The sequence below is a fragment of the Haliotis rubra genome, unplaced genomic scaffold (assembly GCF_003918875.1).
Source record: "Haliotis rubra isolate DU_JTF1 unplaced genomic scaffold, ASM391887v1 Scf11, whole genome shotgun sequence".
In the NCBI taxonomy this organism is placed as follows: Eukaryota; Metazoa; Mollusca; class Gastropoda; order Lepetellida; family Haliotidae; genus Haliotis; species Haliotis rubra.
Window position 1 is genome coordinate 1,850,001 of NW_025765003.1, and position 19,724 is coordinate 1,869,724.

Sequence of the window (19,724 nt, forward strand, 5' to 3'; positions counted from 1 at the left end):
GTCGTCACCTTAAAATAGAGAAATGTGTCAGTTCCGGGATTTCTGCTGTATGGTAAACAAATTCAAGAATTAGAATGATTCATGTTTGCTTATTTTTTCTATCGTTTACGTTGGTGAGTTGGTATTTAGATCTCATCTCGACTACACTGCGCTGTTGTCACGAGTTATATCTCAAGATCAGTTGTTCCGAGAGTTCTCTCCCCTTTGTGCACATATTCGTGAATAGACATAATGCCTTGAGCTAAAGTACTGTCGGAAATAGAACTTTACGTCGCTAGACTGAAGAAAAAACAGTGACTTTAATGAGAAGCACTATGTTTGTGTTGGGGAGAGTTACAATTTACTACCGAAGACCCGTGGCGGTAGTTCACAATACAATCTTTTGTTGTGGCACGACACAATTATATGAGGTTTATCCACTAAAACCTTTATTCAACCAACAATAATATGTCGATGTGACAGGTCATGAAAACAGAGTTCTGTCACTGGAAAATGGACAAACTTGAAGAACGCGCAGTGATCAATGGTTTGGCATAAAAACCCATCGACATGAACAAAACACGAGGGAAGGATGCGCCGTCTAATGGGACACTATAAAGGTGGGCAGTAGAGGTTAGTGAGTGAGTGAGTATGGTCTTTAGCAACATTCCACCAATATCATAGCAGGGAACATCAGAAATGGGGTTCACACATTGTACTAACTGGACCAGAGTCTTCGGTGTGACGAGCGAACGCTTTAACCATTAGGCTACCTCACGCCCCAACTGCAGTAGAGTTTAAGCGTGGCAGGGTGGAGGCTTGAAGGAGACCTCTGTCCTGGAAGAATTGTCATGTCAGCAGCATCAGAAATGAGAATCCTCGATATGGTGTTGGTCGTGATACAGTTCCGTTGGCAGTTCAATTATCGCAGACATTTTGGTGGTGCAAAAAGTATCAGGTTGTTGGGCTCCAAAGCTAATGACATCTTGAAATAACCCCAACCAAACAGAGAACTATTGGTCTCGTGATAATGTAGCTCTGTTTGAAACTGATCCAGAAAGTTTCTTGCAACGATTTGTGACAACAAACACCACCAAAGAAGGCAAAGAGCAGGAACGGCTCTGCCCTCAATGTTTTGATATGCCGATGATTTCAATGAGGTGGACTGTCTCCCATAAAGGCGGAAAGTAGGTGGATCATGTCTGATGTACCTTTGAGGTAATTGCGTGCTGAAATTAAAACTGAGAGACGTGTGAAGCTGAGAAAAGATGTGTGTTTCCGTGAGGACAATGCGTCAGTGCACAAAGCCGTCATCGCAATGGCGCAATTCCCGAGTGTGTCTTTGCACTCTCTTAGCACCCATCTTATTCGCCCGATTTGGCCCCATTAGTGTTCCATCTCTTCCTATACATGATGAAAGCTCTAAAGTATTGTCGGAAATAGAAAAAAACAACCCTGTTTTAGGCTGTTACTCTGTATCCCTAAAATTTACACAACCGCAAATAGCATATGTCGAAATAAGCCACATCGGCCTAACTTGGCGTTCAGTGGGATGCGTAATAGGATATCCAGAAAAATCCCGTATTGCTCATTTCTGCAATAATCTCTCCTCAGTAAAGTCCCTTTTTTAACGGTTCCTATCTCCCTACCACTGAGACCGAACTTAGGTCGAATTTAGTGTAACAGATATTTCACACTTTCACATATTAACTACAATGTACATAAATTGCAGGCATAAATGTGAAAACAAACCCTTTTTTTTCTATTTCCGACAGTACTTTAGTCGGAACCCTTTTCGACTCAAACGATGACGTCAATGGAGCCGGGGAAATGTTTGGAAAGCAAAAAGAAGGACTTCTACGAAAATGGAATAAAGAAGCCCAACATCGTAATCAGAGGTGTATCCACGTGGATGTGGATTAAGGCGGATGGAGGTTATACATTTAAATGGTCTTAGATGTCCCGAGTTAGGCTCGGAACACAACACATTTTTTAAATGAGTAAGGCAGCGCACCTCGCTGCATGTATACTAAAGAGTATTCTTGCTTGGTATGAGTTGTCATGGGCTTCAGGTGGTCAGGTTGACAAGCCCTCATATCCCAATGACGAGAGTTGATGCTCATAATGTTGATCACTGGGTTGCTGGTCCATTTCGTTTGAGCGACAGATTCGAGTGGTGATAAATATAACTTCATTTCGGAGGGACCCAGGGGCGGTGGGGTAGCCTAGTGGTTTAAATGTTCGCTCCTCGCGCCGAAAACACGGGTTCGATTCATCACATGAGTACATTGTGTGAAACCCATTTCTGGTGTCCCCTGCGGTGATGTTACTGGAATATTGTTAAAATTCACTCACTCACGAGGAGAGACTGGAGTTCGAGACAGCTTGGAATTCAACTCACCAAAGTTCGTCACAACGATACAACGATACAATGTGTGAAGCCCATTTCTGGTGTCCCCCGCCGTGATGTTGCTGGAATATTGTAAGCGGCGTAAAACCAAACTCAGTCAGTCGTCACAACGAGTGAGTATGGTTTTACGCCGCAATATTCCAGCAAAATCACGCCGGGGGACACCAGAAATGGGCTTCACACATTGTACCCATGTGGGGAATCGAACCCGGGCCTTCAGCGTGAGGAGCGGACGCTTGAACCGTTAAGCTACCCCACCGCCCCTCGTCACAACGGGGTTGGACTGTACTTATGATGCCAGATAATGATGTCAGCTGATTTGAACAGGGTATGTAAGTAAGGTTTACTGTATATTACGCTGACATTTGCCCAATCATTAATCCATGTGAAGATCAAGAGAGTGATTAAGACTCAAGTGACGGCGTCTATCAGTCTGATCACACAATGCATTCTGTAACTGCACAATAACAACCAGTAAAAGTTGCAACTATAGATGTTAGTGTGTAGGATATGTTACCTCATTTCATATCTCGACGAAAAATACCTAAAATGTGTGAAACTAGAATGTGAAAACACTAGAAAGAACTTAATTAAATAACATGACTCATATCATATATGAAACCCCAAACGGCCATGAGAACAAGTTTATTGTAAGAATTTCATTTTTCCTTCTGTCCTTTGTAATGATAAACATCAGTAAACATGAAATTATCCGTAAACATGAGAACTATCTGTAAACATGAACATGTCCGTAAACAAAATAGATATCCATAACATAATAAGACTTAGTATCAGTAAACATGAAAACATCCGTAAATGTAACAATTATCCGTAAAAATAATAAGTATCCGTAAAATGAGACCGTCTCCATGGTAAAGTGGATAAGCGTCTTCCTGGACGGTCGATGGTACGACCCTGACCGTAACCTACGAAACGACTTTGAAAGATACACTGCAGCGTGGTATCTCAGTGAGCCACACATGCACAAAACACACATGCACGATTCCACGCACGCAATGACACAAACACACACAAACATCACAACTGTGCATGCACGTGGCAAGACAAGTGCAACAATTTTGGACGCGACGCTAAACCCCATTTCACCTCACCTCACCTCACCTCACCTCATCCAACTTTAAAATAAGAAACTCTATTGCAATAGCCTTATATAGTAGTAGAAAGACTACGGACAAACATTAATGCATTATTGAAATTTTTTTAAGCTAGGTAGAATTTCTTTCGATTGTCAACAGTGATACAACAGTAAAGTTTCTTGTTAAACGGCTGTAAATAATCGAGTCTGAATCAGACAATCTAGTGATCAACACATATGTCCAGTGTGTGAAGCCAATTTCTGGTGTCCCCCGCCGTGATATTGCTGGAATATTGCTAATAACGGCGTAAAACTAAACTCACTCACTCACTGGCAGCACTTGCTGCTCTCAGCGCATAAATAAGTAAGATTTCATCCCTACTTCACGTCCTTTCAACTGTTCTCAACAACTCTGTATTTTCGACTTGCTCTTTCTTTCGCATATAAATTGCTACAACGCAGACTGTTAGACTATCCCTCGTACAGTTCAATATTCAAATCTGTGTGTGTGATAACGAGGGGTTAAACTGCGTTACCCAGAATCAGAGGACAAGACAAACATCTCTCTGTCAAATCACTCAATGAATGAATATGGTAGTGGGGTGGCACAGTGGTTAATGTTAATGAGAGAGAGAGAGAGAGACATAGAGAGAGAGAAGGAGGGATGGGTGGGAGAGGGGGAGAGGGAGAGAGAGAGAGGGATGGAGAGAGAGAGAGGTGAGAGAGTGAGAGAGAGAGAGAGGAGAGGAGGGAGAGAGAGGAGGGATGGATGAAAGAGAGAGAGAGAGCGGGAGAGAGTGGAAAGAGGGAGAGAGGAGATGGAGAGAGAGGAGGAGGGAGAGAGGGATGGAGGAGAGAGAGAGGAGAGAGGGAGGGACGGGTGGAGAGAGAGAGAGGGAGGGGGGAGAATAGGAGGGAGAGAGAGTGGCGCCGCCATACAGCTGGAATATTGCTGAGTGCGGCGTAAAACTAAACCCACTCACTTAATTTTGGAGTAATAAATTAAATATATTATCGCTAAAATGACGCTGTTCAGACTCAATCTCCTTTGATCATAACGAGATCAAGCTTGAATTCAAATCCATGATACGCGGATCCTGGCGTAGGTAACGGACGCAACTTCTAGCAGCTACTTGCAGCGCATCAATACAATCCTCCGGTGCATGTTTTACTTGAATATTCCATAAAATGAACAAAGAATAAATCACACACGGTTTCATACACGACTTACTTTTGCATATTAATTATGGGTCTCAGGTGTATATAGAAATACATTTCGCCCCGCCAGTACAACCTGTAAATTTAGAGTAGAGATAACATAAGGTTTAAAAATATTTAATCGATTTCACTTGAGCACCAGAAATCTGATAAGATACTTTTAAATGTATAAGATATCCTATCATCAAACATATTTCGGCAAAAATGTGGATAACTATATATTCCAAATGCCTGTTTCACGATTTCATATGAGTTTTAAATAATTAAATAATTGTAATTTATTTTTAAAAAAACAAGATCAACAAAAAAAACCACTCTTTTGATAAAAGAGTTAATTCTGTTCTGCATATATTGCCATCACTTCTGGAACGACGAAATTATTTTTATCTAATATTAGTATGAATTACGGATCAGATACTAGTATTATCGGTGACAAAAATAAGATAAAATAATGTTATCGTAAAATACGCGAAGCTTCACTTAATATCTTTCCTGCCCAAATAATTATCTTTCGGCAACTAACGCTAACTAGTTTATCAACATATGTGTGGTCTTGTGAGACGAGTGTATACGATTAAATCATGGTCTATACCAATGAAAGTAATTTTAACAAATATTAGAATTGTTTGAAAAAAGTCAGGAGTTATTTTATAGATGTAAGTGAGTGAGTGAATTTAGGTTTACGCCGCTTTTAGCAATATTCCAGCAATATCACGGCGGGGGACACCAGAAATGGGATTCACATTTTGTATCCATGTGGGGAATCGAACCCGGGTCTTCGGCGTGACGAGCGGACGCTTTAACCACTAGGCTACCAAACCGCCCCTTGGATGTAAGTACATTACCTCTCACTGATATGAAAACATTTTGAAAGGAGTCAGGCAATTATATAATCGTTGTCATTTGACATCGGACCTACTTACATCGATAAATGACACTGGTTTTCAATTTACCTTTTCTTTAATTGGGGCTATCCATAATTTGATAAAATCTTACTTATTGTCAGTTTTTTTACATCTCCATACCAAGCAAGAACAACAACAAGAACATTGTGGAACCATCACTCAACCATAGGTCCAAAAACAAACAACAATCTGGAAGGATTCCACAGAACTGAACCGTGGACTACGTCATCGACATCCTAACATCTACGACTTCACTGCAGTCATCAAGAAGGTAGAACATGCAAATCAGACCAAGATGTCGCAGATCGACTTTGGTGCTGCCCCCAGGAGTAGAAAGAGTCTACCGAGAGGTTGAGAATCGCTTGTGCCCTTAAATTGGATGCAGCTGGTCATCTTTTGAAACTTGGCTAGTGACTTATTAAGATTATCAACTGACTGATTAGTTATAATGAATAATGAATAAATGATAGTTATAAAATTATCTGACATAAGCATATAAACAGCCTCAGACGTACCCAAGCCAACAAACCCGACCTTGTCATTTTTGAATTATCATTGAATTTTCGTTCCCTTTTCGACATGAATGTGATTTACAAGATTCAGGAAAGCTGATCATGGACCAAGCTTACGAAATGTTACGCTTGCATCCCACGAGCCAGTTTGTCCGAGTTCCAATTGTTCTTGATGCCTTAGGTTTCGTACCTTAGATCCTCTTGACTGACATTGTGAGAGACCCCGAGTTTGCTGCCAAGGGGGGACGGACAAAATCCCAACCGGACAAAATCCCACCCAGACAAAATCCCACAGGACAAAATTTCTTTGGACAAAATCCCACACCAAAATGACCAACATAGGACAAAATCCCATTTTTAATTATCATGTTTTCATGACAGAGGCCAGTGAGCTAAGTCTATTAGCATGATACAGGAGCTTGGCCTGTCTAGTCTGTATTTGACAGATTCAAGGGTAAAACAGTTTGTTGGTATGCTTGCTGGACTAGCATTCTTGCCACTCGATGACGTTACTTCAGGTATGGGCTACCTTACGGACAATATTCCAGATGGTCTTGAGAACTTGGTGTGTTACTTGGATGCAACAGAAAAGAGGGAAAGATTGACATTCCAAACTGCATTGGCCACAACATCAGATTGTGTTCATTTATATTATGTTGAATGAGTTGGATGAGAGTTATTGTGAGTTGAATCATGTTATTAGTGCTTATGTGCATATGGTCAATAATGCTAAGTTATGAGGAAAAATAAAAATATCTCTTTCAAAATACAATGTGAAGTGTATGCCATGTTTTACACTGTTGGACATTTTGTCCAGGTGTGCAATATTGATTGGAATGTACTAGATGTAAAGTTTCACTCGAAAAGTGTGAACTGAAACATTCCTTGTAGTCTGTCTCTGATGAGTGGTGGGGTAGCCTAGTGGTTAAGGCGTTCGCTCGTCACGCTGAAGACCTGGGTTCGATTCCCCACATGGGTACTATTTGTGAAGCCCATTTCTGGTGTCCCCCGCCGTGATATTGCTGGAATATTGCTAAAAACGGCGTAAAACCATACTCAGTCAGTCAGTGTCCTATGGGATTTTGTCCTACCCTCGCTGCCAAGAGCTAAGATTTTCTGGCACTCTGCTTAATGCAGAAGGTTGTTGTGTTGGGGTGTCTACACATTCTCCCGAAAGGTTCTTGGTGGGAGATATTGTCTTGTCAGGGTGAAAGGACCTTGAAATAGTGATAAACCTACCTAGCCGGAACCCTCCGTGAATATAAATCTGTTAAATAATATAACGTGCGTATGACTGTATCTTACCCCAAGCAAGCTTTCGTGAATCTCTATCCTGTGTTAGTTGTTCACAGAAAGGTGGGGTGATGGGGTAGCCTAGTGGTTAAAGCGCTTTCTCGTCACGCCGAAGACCCGGGTTCGATTCCCCACATAGGTACAACGTGTGAAGCCCATTTCTGGTGTCCCCGGCGTGATATTGCTGGAATGGTGCTAACAGCGCCGTAAAACCATACTTACTCACTCACTCACAGAACGGTGCGAGCATCCTGTCTCACCATCACAAATACACGCAGAGGCAAGCAAACGTTCATTTCAACAAGCACAGGAACATAAACAAGTCAAATTAGGGAATGTCCACAACATGTTCACAATTACAACTGTTAGTGTAAAACTAAAATGTATTTGAAAACGGCTCTTATCCCACACATACCTACTTACCAAAATGTATAAATGATGAAATATAGACATGTGGTAATACATAAAAACCAGGTCGCCTGAGATATGATCGAGGGATATAGGGATCAATAGACACACCAGATAAGGGACATCGGGGAGATAATAGCCCGAGATACGTCTGGTCGATAAAGATTCGTATGGAGATACAGGGAGTTCTGCAGTGGAGATAAGATAAAGCGATTACAGAGATAACCCAGATAGATAACACAACAGATGTAACAGCCAGTACCTGGTGACATTAGCTTACACACAGAACAATAAAATATTCAAGTGGAAGTGTTACGAACATTGTCAGGTATAATGTTTCCTTGCACTATGGGGGCCAATAGCAGGTTGACACTGAGACCAGAGTGTATAGAGGGTTCACGTTGGTCCAGTGTGTGTAGAAGGTTGACACTGAGCCAGAGTGTATAGAGGGTTGACGTTGGTCCAGTGTGTATAGAGGGTTGACACTGGTCCAGAGTGTATAGAGGGTTGACGTTGGTCCAGAGTGTGTAGAGGGTTCACGTTGGTCCAGTGTGTGTAGAAGGTTGACGTTGGTCCAGAGTGTATAGAGGGTTGACGTTGGTCCAGTGTGTATAGAGGGTTGACGTTGGTCCAGTGTGTGTAGAAGGTTGACACTGATCCAGAGTGTATAGAGGGTTGACGTTGGTCCAGAGTGTATAGAGGGTTGACGTTGGTCCAGTGTGTGTAGAAGGTTGACATTGTTCCAGAGTGTATAGAGGGTTGACGTTGGTTCAGTGTGTGTAGAAGGTTGACATTGTTCCAGAGTGTATAGAGGGTTGACGTTGGTCCAGAGTGTGTTGACGGTTGACACGGAGCCAGAGTGTATAGAGGGTTCACGTTGGTCCAGTGTGTGTAGAAGGTTGACACGGAGCCAGAGTGTATAGAGGGTTGACGTTGTTCCTGTGTGTGTAGAAGGTTGACGTTGGTCCTGTGTGTGTAGAAGGTTGACACTGAGCCAGAGTGTATAGAGGGTTCACGTTGGTCCAGTGTGTATAGAGGGTTGACGTTGGTCCTGTGTGTGTAGAAGGTTGACACTGTTCCAGTGTGTGTAGAGGGGTTGACGTTGGTCCAGTGTGTGTAGACAGTATAGAGGGTTGACGTTGGTCTGTCCAGTGTGTGTAGAAGGTTGACGGATTGTTCCAGAGTGTATAGACAGTTGACGTTGGTCCAGTGTGTGTAGAAGGTTGACGTTGTTCCAGTGTGTGTAGAAGGTTGACGTTGTTCCAGTGTGTGTAGAGGGTTGACGTTGTTCCATTGTGTGTGTAGAAGGTTGACACTGAGCCAGAGTGTGTAGAGGGTTGACGTTGGTCCTGTGTGTGTAGAAGGTTGACACTGAGCCAGAGTGTATAGAGGGTTGACGTTGGTCCAGTGTGTGTAGAAGGTTGACATTGTTCCAGTGTGTGTTGACGGTTTGATGTTGTTCCAGTGTGTGTTGACGTTGTTCCAGTGTGTGTAGAAGGTTGACATTGTTCCAGTGTGTGTAAATAGGTGACGTTGTTCCAGTGTGTAGAAGGTTTGACGTTGTTCCAGTGTGTGTAGAAGGTTTGACGTTGTTCCAGTGTGTGTAGAAGGTTTGACGTTGTTCCAGTGTGTGTAGAAGGTTTGACGTTGTTCCAGTGTGTGTAGAGGGTTGACGTTGTTCCAGTGTGTGTAGAAGGTTTGACGTTGTTCCAGTGTGTGTAGAAGGTTTGACGTTGTTCCTGTGTGTGTAGAAGGTTTGACGTTGTTCCAGTGTGTGTAGAAGGTGTGACGTTATTTCCTGTGTGTGTGTAGAAGGTTTGAGGTTGTTCCAGTGTGTGTAGAAGGTTTGACGTTGTTCCAGTGTGTGTAGAAGGTTTGACGTTGTTCCAGTGTGTGTAGAAGGTTTGACGTTGTTCCTGTGTGTGTAGAAGGTTTGACGTTGTTCCAGTGTGTGTAGAAGGTTTGACGTTGTTCCTGTGTGTGTAGAAGGTTTGAGGTTGTTCCAGTGTGTGTGGAAGGTTTGACGTTGTTCCTGTGTGTGTTGATGTTTTGACGTTGTTCCAGTGTTTGTAGAAGGTTGACATTGTTCCAGTGTGTGTTGACGGTTGACGTTGTTCCAGTGTGTGTTGACGGTTAGGTTGTCCCAGTGTATGTAGACATTTTCGTTGTTCCAGTGTGTGGAGCTGGGTGACCCTGTTCCAGTGTGTGTTGACGGTTGATGTTGTTCCGGTTTGTGTTGACGGCTGACGTTGTTCCAGTGTGTTTTGACGGTTAGGTTGTTCCAGTGTATGTAGACATTTTCGTTGTTCCAGTGTGTGTAGACATTTTCGTTGTTCAAGTGTGTGTAGACATTTTCGTTGTTCCAGTGTGTTTAGACATTTTCGTTGTTCAAGTGTGTGTAGACATTTTCGTTGTTCCAGTGTATGTAGACATTTTCGTTGTTCCAGTGTGTGTAGACATTTTCGTTGTTCCAGTGTATGTAGACATTTTCGTTGTTCCAGTGTGTGTTGACGGTTAGGTTGTTCCAGTGTATGTAGACATTTTCGTTGTTCCAGTGTGTGGAGCTGGGTGACTCTGTTACAGTGTTTGTTGACCGTTGATGTTGTTCCGGTGTGTGTTGACGGCTGACGTTGTTCCAGTGTGTGTTGACGGTCAGGTTGTTCCAGTGTATGTAGACATTTTCGTTGTTCCAGTGTGTGGAGCTGGGTGACTCTGTTCCGGTGTTTGTTTATGGTTGTTTACGGCATGTTTGTGTATGCGATTGCTTTGTAATAAAATTATGCATGAAATGTTTGATAAGTACATCGTTATAAAGAAGCAACACTTCTTTGAAAATAGTATTTATGTGTTAACTTTTATTTGTAAACGAAACACATGCTTAACATTATCTCCATAAATAATCATAAAAGAATTATGTTAGTAGAAATTCTTGCTTGAAGACGTGAACACATCGTTGAAATTATACCCACTATAGTCCGTTTGGCTCAAAAGCGGACCGATGAATTGCAATCTAACTCGAAAACTAATAAACATATAATACTAAATGAAACGCTGATCATAATTAAAACGTCAGACCAACTCTGTGAGGTTTTTGGAGAATTTATCTCCTAAATATAAAAAAGTTGTTTAACAAACTATCATTAAAATTTTGACACAGTTCACTATTTGTTACGAGGGAGGAGTGCAGAGAAAGGGACAGCCAGGTGTGCGAGAAAGGATGGAGACGGCACAGCAAAGGTTAATGAATCAATAACTTGGTGGGCACTTGTGCACGTGCTTCTCTAACACCTGGCTGTCCCTTTCTCTGCACTCCTCCCTCGTAACAAATAGTGAACTGTGTCAAAATTTTAATCAAAGTTTGTTAAACAACTTTATTAAATTTTAGGACATAAATTCTGCAAACAAACCACAGAGTTGGTCTGATGTTTTGATTATGATCAGCGTTTCATTGAGTATTATATGTTTATTAGTTTTCGAGTTACATTGCAATTCATCGGTCCGCTTTTGAGCCAAACGGACTATAATTGGGGAAACTAACCAGCCAAATGTAAGTTTAGTGTTTTCTCTGTGAACCAAAACACGTCTGTGTAAGCATAAACTCTAATTTACACATTTACTTAATTTTAGACACTTTCCTGCTAACTGCGTCTTTTAAAGCACTGTAAGCACTTTCATAAAACAATGTACACATTTGTGCAAACTTTAACACTTGTCTGTAAACAAAATGAATTCTTATCATTGAATTTGTTGCGTTGCAATAAATACTTATCTTTAGGTATGGACACATTTATGCATGTTTGTAAAACACTTCTTTGGGGCTTCTCTATAGGTTTTAACACCTCTGAATTTTAGCGATAGATCTGAAAGTGTCCTTCAGGTTTGAACGTTTTTGAAAGCCTCGCTGTGACAATGAATGATGTAACTGATAAAAAAAACAAAACTTGAGTCGTATGGCGAAGAGTGAGTATTGTTTTACACCGCTTTAGGCAATATTCCAGCAACATCACAGCGGAGGACACGAGAAATGGGCTTTAAATAAGGTTTACTCTTGTTGGGAATCAAACCCGGGTCTTCGGTGGGACGCGCGAACGCTTTAATTACTGGGCCTTCACACCGCCCCTCATGTGAAGACAACATGATCGGTTGTAAGACGCCCGAAGCGAGAGCTGTTTGAATATTGTACGACATAAAGCGAAAGCTGACTATTGCAAAGTTGAAGGTAATTCTCTTGTCATTCATTGGTTCCGTTTAGAATTCATTGTCACTCTGAATAAAAGCACGAATACTTGCTTGAAAGCAAAACAACTGTGTGTATCAACCCATCTGTGTAAATATTAACACTTCACTGTCATTGTAAACAGTTTTATGCAAGTGTAAACACTTTTAAATACTTCCTTGTATGTATAAAGACATCATTATAAGTATAAACATACATTTCTATCAATAAACTGTTCCTAGTAAGCATTATACTTCTGTATAAACACTTCAGTGAAAGTATTAATACTTCCTTGTAAGTATGAACACTTCATTATAAGTATAAACATACATTTCTATCAATAAACTGTTCCTAATAAGCATTACACTTCTGTATAAACACTTCAGTGAAAGTATTAATACTTCCTTGTAAGTATGAACACTTCATTATAAGTATTCACATACATTTCTATCAATAAACTGTTCCTAATAAGCATTACACTTCTGTATAAACACTTCAGTGAAAGTATTAATACTTCATTGCAAGTATAAACACTTGACTGTAAGTGTCATGAATGCATAAACACTTTTGTACATCCGGGTACCCTGCAGAAACACGCGGGTCATGGTTTCATGGGAACAGTCACCCCATCACATGGCATCATGGGACGTGGCGACGCCCATCCGAACGGACGGATACCGTTCCATACCAATGCGTCATTGTGCCCAACCGATTCACATTCCGCTGACGAGAGCTATTGAGGCAATACAAGCACATCCATCCGAACGGGCGGATACCGATCCATACGAATCAGTCATAGTGCCCAACCGATTCACAGTCCGTTGCCGAGAGCTGTTGAGGCAATACAAGCACATCCATCCGAACGGGCGGATACCGATCCATACCAATCAGTCATTGTGCCCAACCGATTCACATTCCGTTGACGAGAGCTGTTGAGGCAATACAGGCACATCCATCCGAACGGACAAAATATACACTTCATCGGAACAAATTTCATCAGATGGGGTCCCTGTATCCCCGAGCTATTTGACTGTTTACGGTATCCTTGGCTATCGCATGCATATCTGTTTCAATTCAGCGTGGCTTTATTTCCCGATGGTGGGTGAAGGTCGTCTGAAGGACGCCGTCTGCTCCAACACAACACAATTTGGGAGGGATGCAGGCTCCCATCTTATCAGACACACCTTATCCATAAATCTATCTCAGGCTTATCGCATACGCCGGGCTGATATCCTACGGATACCACGTGATTACCCGCGTGCGTCATATCTGATAAAGGTCTCCTATTTTCGTGGGGCTATCTGAATCGGCGCGCTTCGCAATACATCTCCGAATCTTATCGCTCTGTTATCAAGGCGAGGCCCAGGCGACTGCTTATCTTCACCGCCCGAACTCTTGGCAAGGGAACTATTTAAACATTTGCTCATACCATGTAACAATAACAGCTAGTTGCTAACATTCATACCGGCCGGTGTGGGATATACCTCTGTTAATTACCGCCCTGTAAAAGTGTTTATTGTCGGGTCGGGCGTGTTTACTCTGGATTTATCATTACCGATATAAACAGTTTATACATTTTCGGATCCCCGCGGGTGAGTGAGTGAGATGGGATTACCGCCGTTTTCAACAGTTTGACGGCATATCGGAGTTGGGGGAGCCTAGTGGTTAAAATGCTCGCTCGTCGCGCCAAAGGCCCGGGTTCGATTCCCTATATGGGTACAATGTGTGAAGCCCATTTCTGGTGTCCCCCGCCCTGATATTGCTAAAAGCGGCGGTTAAACCCAGCTCACCCACCCACTTACGCTTCAAATACCTAAGGGACATAATTCTGCACATCGCTTTGCGGCACCTCAAACGATTAAGCCTTCTCCTCTGAAATGTAAGTGAAAAGCTTCTAAAAACGATCGCCTGAGACATTAACCACTTCAGTCTTTAGCTTCTATATGACTTTCAAATATCGATTAGTTTACCACTCTCAAAAGATGGAAGGGACTTGTCACTTGAGATGCGAGAAGGAAGTTTAAAAGATGACAATTACTAGTGCAGACGCATTCGTGATCAGAACGGCCAACGTTCTGTCACGTGTTTGGCAGAGAACTCCGAAGCGATAACCTTTCTGTAGTCATTGGGCACTGTTGGGCCGTCAAAAGTATAGTTGACTGAATGAGATAAGCATCACTACGTCCTCGTCCGGAACTTCTTGCCTTATCTCCACACCTTGTAGACTCGCTTCCGCGGATCGATATAGGTCTGTTAAGAATGGCAGAAAGCTGCAGATATTATCCAATCTTTTCACATTCTCGTGTTGGGGTAACATTTTAATTGATAAATTTATTAACTCATATTATATCTAAAATATCCAAAAGGAATTTTAAAAAAAAAGAATTATCATGTGCACTTATTATGGTAGATCTATGTGCCCCTGCGTATGTGAGAAATATGTCAATTTGTGTTACTGTCATCGTGTATTATAATAATCGGAATAACATGTAATCATTTCTGCATGAATTAGCTCCAGCACATCCTTGCTTAATGGTTGGGACATACGGAGGTCTTCTTCAATCATTACTGACGTACGATAACATCTTTCACCACTGAACATAATATCGAAGAATACACACACCTGTTTTGTAGATGCAAGCGGGCAGTGCCTTACATGAATGAGACTTAAAATATTTTATTTTATGCTACCCTTATCGATCGGCAAAACTGTTGGATCTGGGTTATCAGGCTTTTAATCGCTAAGGCCTCTACACTGACAGTTCATGCTGATTGTATTTTTGTTGGACCGTATCAGTTTCCATCTGTCTGCTTTTTATTAAAAAAGTCTTATCTCCGTTCGGCGAATGGCGGGCTCATATTTTTGATTGAAGATAGAGGCACGTCTCTTGTCGCGAACTTGCCTATCTCTCATCGCAGCTGCACAAATAACATAGGCGATTGTCGGCCCTCATCGTAGGATCAGATACGGTGTAACTCCCTCGGCCGACCTTTTGTTTTGCGAAAACAGGGTAACTCCGGCAGTGCAGTCCGCCATTTCTATGACACGGCCGTTGATAACACAAGATGAATGGCGCGATCGGCAGACGATAAGATAACATCAGCAGATAAGCCCGATAAGGCCCGCATACATAATTTGAGTCATCTCGCTACCGAGTCGACCCAGCATAGAGATTATATCTCGGATAAATCCGCCTCGATTTGGAGTCCACTTCGCTGTGGCGAACAATGCGAGTGATTTCAGCTAGTGTTTTACATTGCTTGAAACTCGACGGAACTTCGCATCAACACTGACCTCTGAGAGGTCACGGCGCAGTCGAATAGACCGCAAATACGGGGTCACAGCGCATTGACCTCCCCGTGCATGGAACTTTCATATACAACACGGGAACGGTTACACGGTTTGAGATGTCACGGCGGAAGCAATCAAACCCAAAGCCTTTGAAACGTAAGTATATGGTTTATCAGTCGTTTGGATTAGCATTGTGTGTGTTTACCGGATTTCAAACAACAACAACGAAGCAGTGGGCTGCTGTGACAATTGTTGTATTGGAGTGTTGTGGACTTGCCTGGATTGAGCTAGCAGACGACACATCTGTAACGGTAACGCTATGACAGTACGGCGAGTGTGTAGCTCTGCTGACATTGTACACAGAAACTATCTACGATTCAAAGAATTTTTAACATCTATGTGAATTTGTTCAACTGTTTGGGGTGATTGCTGAAATTAATATCCAACTTTCATTTGTACCTTGCTGAAACGATGGTTTTCGTGATCTGACATTGAATGATAGTGCTTGTTCCTGAAATTGAATAGTTTCCTCTTTGATTGGTTCTGTTTACATGTGTGGTCCTACCTCGTGCTTACATTAGTGTTAGATAAATCTATCGGAAAATAATATATTTAGATATATTGTCTTTCTGTCATTCACTTTTAGTTGACATAAGTACACAACATCCCGATGTAGTTCCATGGATATGTCACCAAAATTCTGTAGAATTAATGTCACATTTGTAATAGACTTCAATTGTATAAGCAAGTGGTTTAAACAGTAACAAATTAGGAGTTTTCAATTAAATGTTAATATATCTATATCAAATCGCCACTCGTAAGAAGCTTTGCCATGCTTGCAGATATACTTTTGTCGTCTGCCGCGTCCTCATCGCCAACGAGGGTGTGAGCTTGTGGCATACTGTGTGTAAGATCACGACTCGCACGAGTCGTAAATATCAGAGAGCTTCCAGTCTTGTTCATGTAGCTGAAGCTCTCGACATTTTTACAATATCCAAGCGACCAACTGATTAGTCGATGACTATCATAATCCCACGATCCTTTTTTGGATGTTATAACTATCCTATTTTATCATTTAATGGTTGGTCTTTGTATATCGTTGAAGCGATAATGCTAAACGGAGCATGATATCCCTATAAATTAATACCTCAATTACGACGGTTAGCTAATGCCCCTTCACATGCACACCACACAGTTCAGCTACATTGTAGACAACACAGATTATCCGAACCACTGTCTATTCGAAACGTTTTATATGAACGGACATACGTAAAATATATTAAACGTCCCCCACCCACCCCTCCCCCTCCGGACATCGTTTGATGGCCACTTAACTGTCGTTAACAGGGCTATGAATGCATAACACATAGACGGGGTCTAGTCCTTTGTGCCTCACAACCTAGGGGTGATATGGGACGATTGTCCCTTATCTCCCACGATCGTGGGGGCTCACGTATACACATCGTATCACATGTTGGCCTATCAGCTCGTGATTGAGGAATCCACCGTGATTTCCCTGTATCTATGACCAAGGGGGTTTGATGACAGAATTCGCGGAGTCGCACGCTTTATCGCAAAACAAACAACCCTCACCTAGCCCGACATTGATATTCACGTACAACACTTTGTAAAAGTGACCGGCAATAAACACCGTCTGTTCTTGGCTCCACGAAACACACGTGCTTCACAAGCTTCTCCTGGATGTAAAGTATAAGACCAGAGCGTTGTGTGAGAGTTGCAAATCAATTTAACGTGGCACTCAACTATATAATGACAGGTCGAGAGAACATACCCGGAAAAAGAATACCATTTTCCAACTAACCACACACCCGGTTTGGACAAACACTGAAAAAATGTGATTTCATGTTGATCTGTGAGCGAAACTCCTCACTTTAATACCGATGTACTTTTTTCACACATTTCCGTAATCACTTAGTCCACCTCACGAAAGCATATTGGCCGTTATTGGTCTGGAATTTTGTTAACCATGGTAGGCATTTCCTTGTTGATGTAGTGATAGACGCCTCTTCGTCTTCACCAAGCTGAATGTGGTGTTAAATATATATCTTTCGAAAAACAGTGATATAAACATTTCTGTAGACAATGAGTGACAGCCTGGATTTGCGTGTGTCTTTCATTAGCAGTTAGATTAGAAAATATTCTGGCATTGCAGTTTCAAATTCTATTTTGTGACCAATTAAATTCTGAAGGTTTTATAAAGACATTTTTATCTACGTCTGAAGTTGTTCTGGAGGGTGGAATTAAGTACAAACGTTAATAATCAGTTAAAAATGAAAAGATAAAGAAGAAAGTGTTAAAAAGACGGCCTAAGCAAGTTATATTACTTGCGTTAGGATTCTTAACATCCATATACACCAGGCAGTTCAATATGGCTGTGTGGAAATACATACAGTTGTAGTAATTTCACGATTAATCTGGTTGGATAAACTGATGCGGACTGATATATTTAATGATTTATAATTTTCCACAACGGTTACCTCTAAAACATACAACTTCAGACAATAATTGTATATTGGTACTCGAATGACAGGATGGTATTATTCGCGACGTTTGTCTAAACATTTAATTCCAAAGGCTTAGTACCTTGCAGCCATGACGTGTTTATGTCTTGGCCTAGTGTGTCATACAGACCCTGAAACAAATATATCCAAGAAAGCCTATGCAAGTCTAGAATATGTGAGTTTAGTTTTATGCCGCAAGCAGCAATATTCCAGCTATATGGCGGCGGTCTGTAAATAATCGAGTCTGGACCAGACAATGCAGTGATCAACAGCATGAGCATCGATCTATTCAATTGGGAACCGATGACATGTGTCAACAAAGTCAGCGAGCCTGACCACCCGATCCCGTTAGTCGCCTCTTACGACAGGCATGGGCTACTGAAGATCAATATTCTAACCTGGATCTTCACGAGTTTAGAATATGTGGCAAATCTGAAAAGGAAGAAAGTCTCTGGGCTCCTCTTCATTATGTTTTATGATTATTTTTATGAACAGTATTTTCCTGTAAATTATGTTCATTTCAGAGGCTAGATGTTAGTCTAGGCCCTTTAATTACAATTACTTATAAACATATTATATGCCAATCACCACTGTTAATTCTCATTACGATTGTATTGTACATTACTTACTGATGTTAATACTTATGGCTTAATCAGCTGATATGTCTGTATAAGCCTTGGCATAGACAGACGCTTAATCTCAGAATATATTGAATTTTGTCTCAAACAAATAATTCCTTTTAAATTGAAAAGGAGCCCCAGTGAGTTGGGAGATTGAGGGGAACCTGGGGAGATCTAGACTTGCGTCATATAGAGCTTAGGATTACAGAAGGGGCTCGACGGAGGGAAAATAAGGCGTTCATGCAGGGTCTGTGGGAGACTAGCCTCGGTCGAGAGACCAATAATAGGAGTCCTCAGCTCCAGCTTTGCTAGGGTTAAGCTTGGTGCCCCAGGGCACCTACATCACTACCATTACTGGCACATGGAACTTATTGCATGTGTCAACTTCTATTAAGGTGATGAGTATATACCGCAGGCTATCAACACGATGTTGTCAATGCCCATCATTGCCCATACATAGACCCTTACACATAGGCACCAATATGGGACCAATCCTATTCAACACCACAGGTGTTCCTATAGTCTGTCTCACAGTCCCTGAAGCATATTATTTTCCCAACTGCCTAGCCCTCTGCAGTGCTAAAACCCTAAACGAAGCAAGTCTAGATTTCCCGATGTTCCTCAATCTCCCAACTCACTGGGGCTCTTTTCAATTTAGATCGGCGTATTTGTTGCTATCAAAATTATATATATTTAGGGACTTAGCGTATGTTTGTCTAGTGTTTCTAACGCACACACCAACGTGTTGATATTTAGTTGTGTCATAATGACGTAGTAGAATGGGAAATACGTCAAGCTGTGTGTCCAGTGTAAAGAATACGTCAGTGATGTGTCAGTGGTGTAAAGAATACGTCAGTGATGTGTCAGGGGTGTTGAGAGTACGGAACAGATGTGCCAATGGTGTCACATCACGTAATAGGACATGTTTGGAACAGATGTACATCAGTGGGCGCAATATACCGGTATTAATGAACGCACTAACATGCTGTACAGTGCTGTTGGTAGAATACCCCGCTAGATGTAGACTAACGCTTGGTCTCTGAATATATAATTTTGATAGCAACAAATAATCCCATTTAAATTGAAAAGGAGCCCCAGTCAGATGGGAAATTCAGATTGTTTCATTTAGAGCTTAAGCATTGCAGGGGGGGCTAGGCTGTAGGGAAAATAATGTGTTTCAGGGACTTGAGACGGTGCAGCTGTTTCCAGGTTTTCACGGTATATGCAGTGTTGACAAGAGTCTGGGATTTTGA

At 41.7% G+C, this 19,724-nt stretch overlaps 1 protein-coding gene across 1 annotated transcript in view; it reads left to right on the forward strand.

Moving 5' to 3' along the window:
* The first annotated feature begins 15,257 nt into the window (after positions 1-15,257).
* The window catches only part of LOC124284352 (zinc finger protein ush-like), a 64,791-nt gene continuing 60,324 nt past the window's right edge, over positions 15,258-19,724 (forward strand). The window contains exon 1 of the mRNA XM_046720442.1: positions 15,258-15,485. Within this exon, the coding sequence (XP_046576398.1) occupies positions 15,446-15,485 (40 nt within the window). The 5' untranslated portion in view covers positions 15,258-15,445. The remainder of the gene's footprint in view (positions 15,486-19,724) is intronic.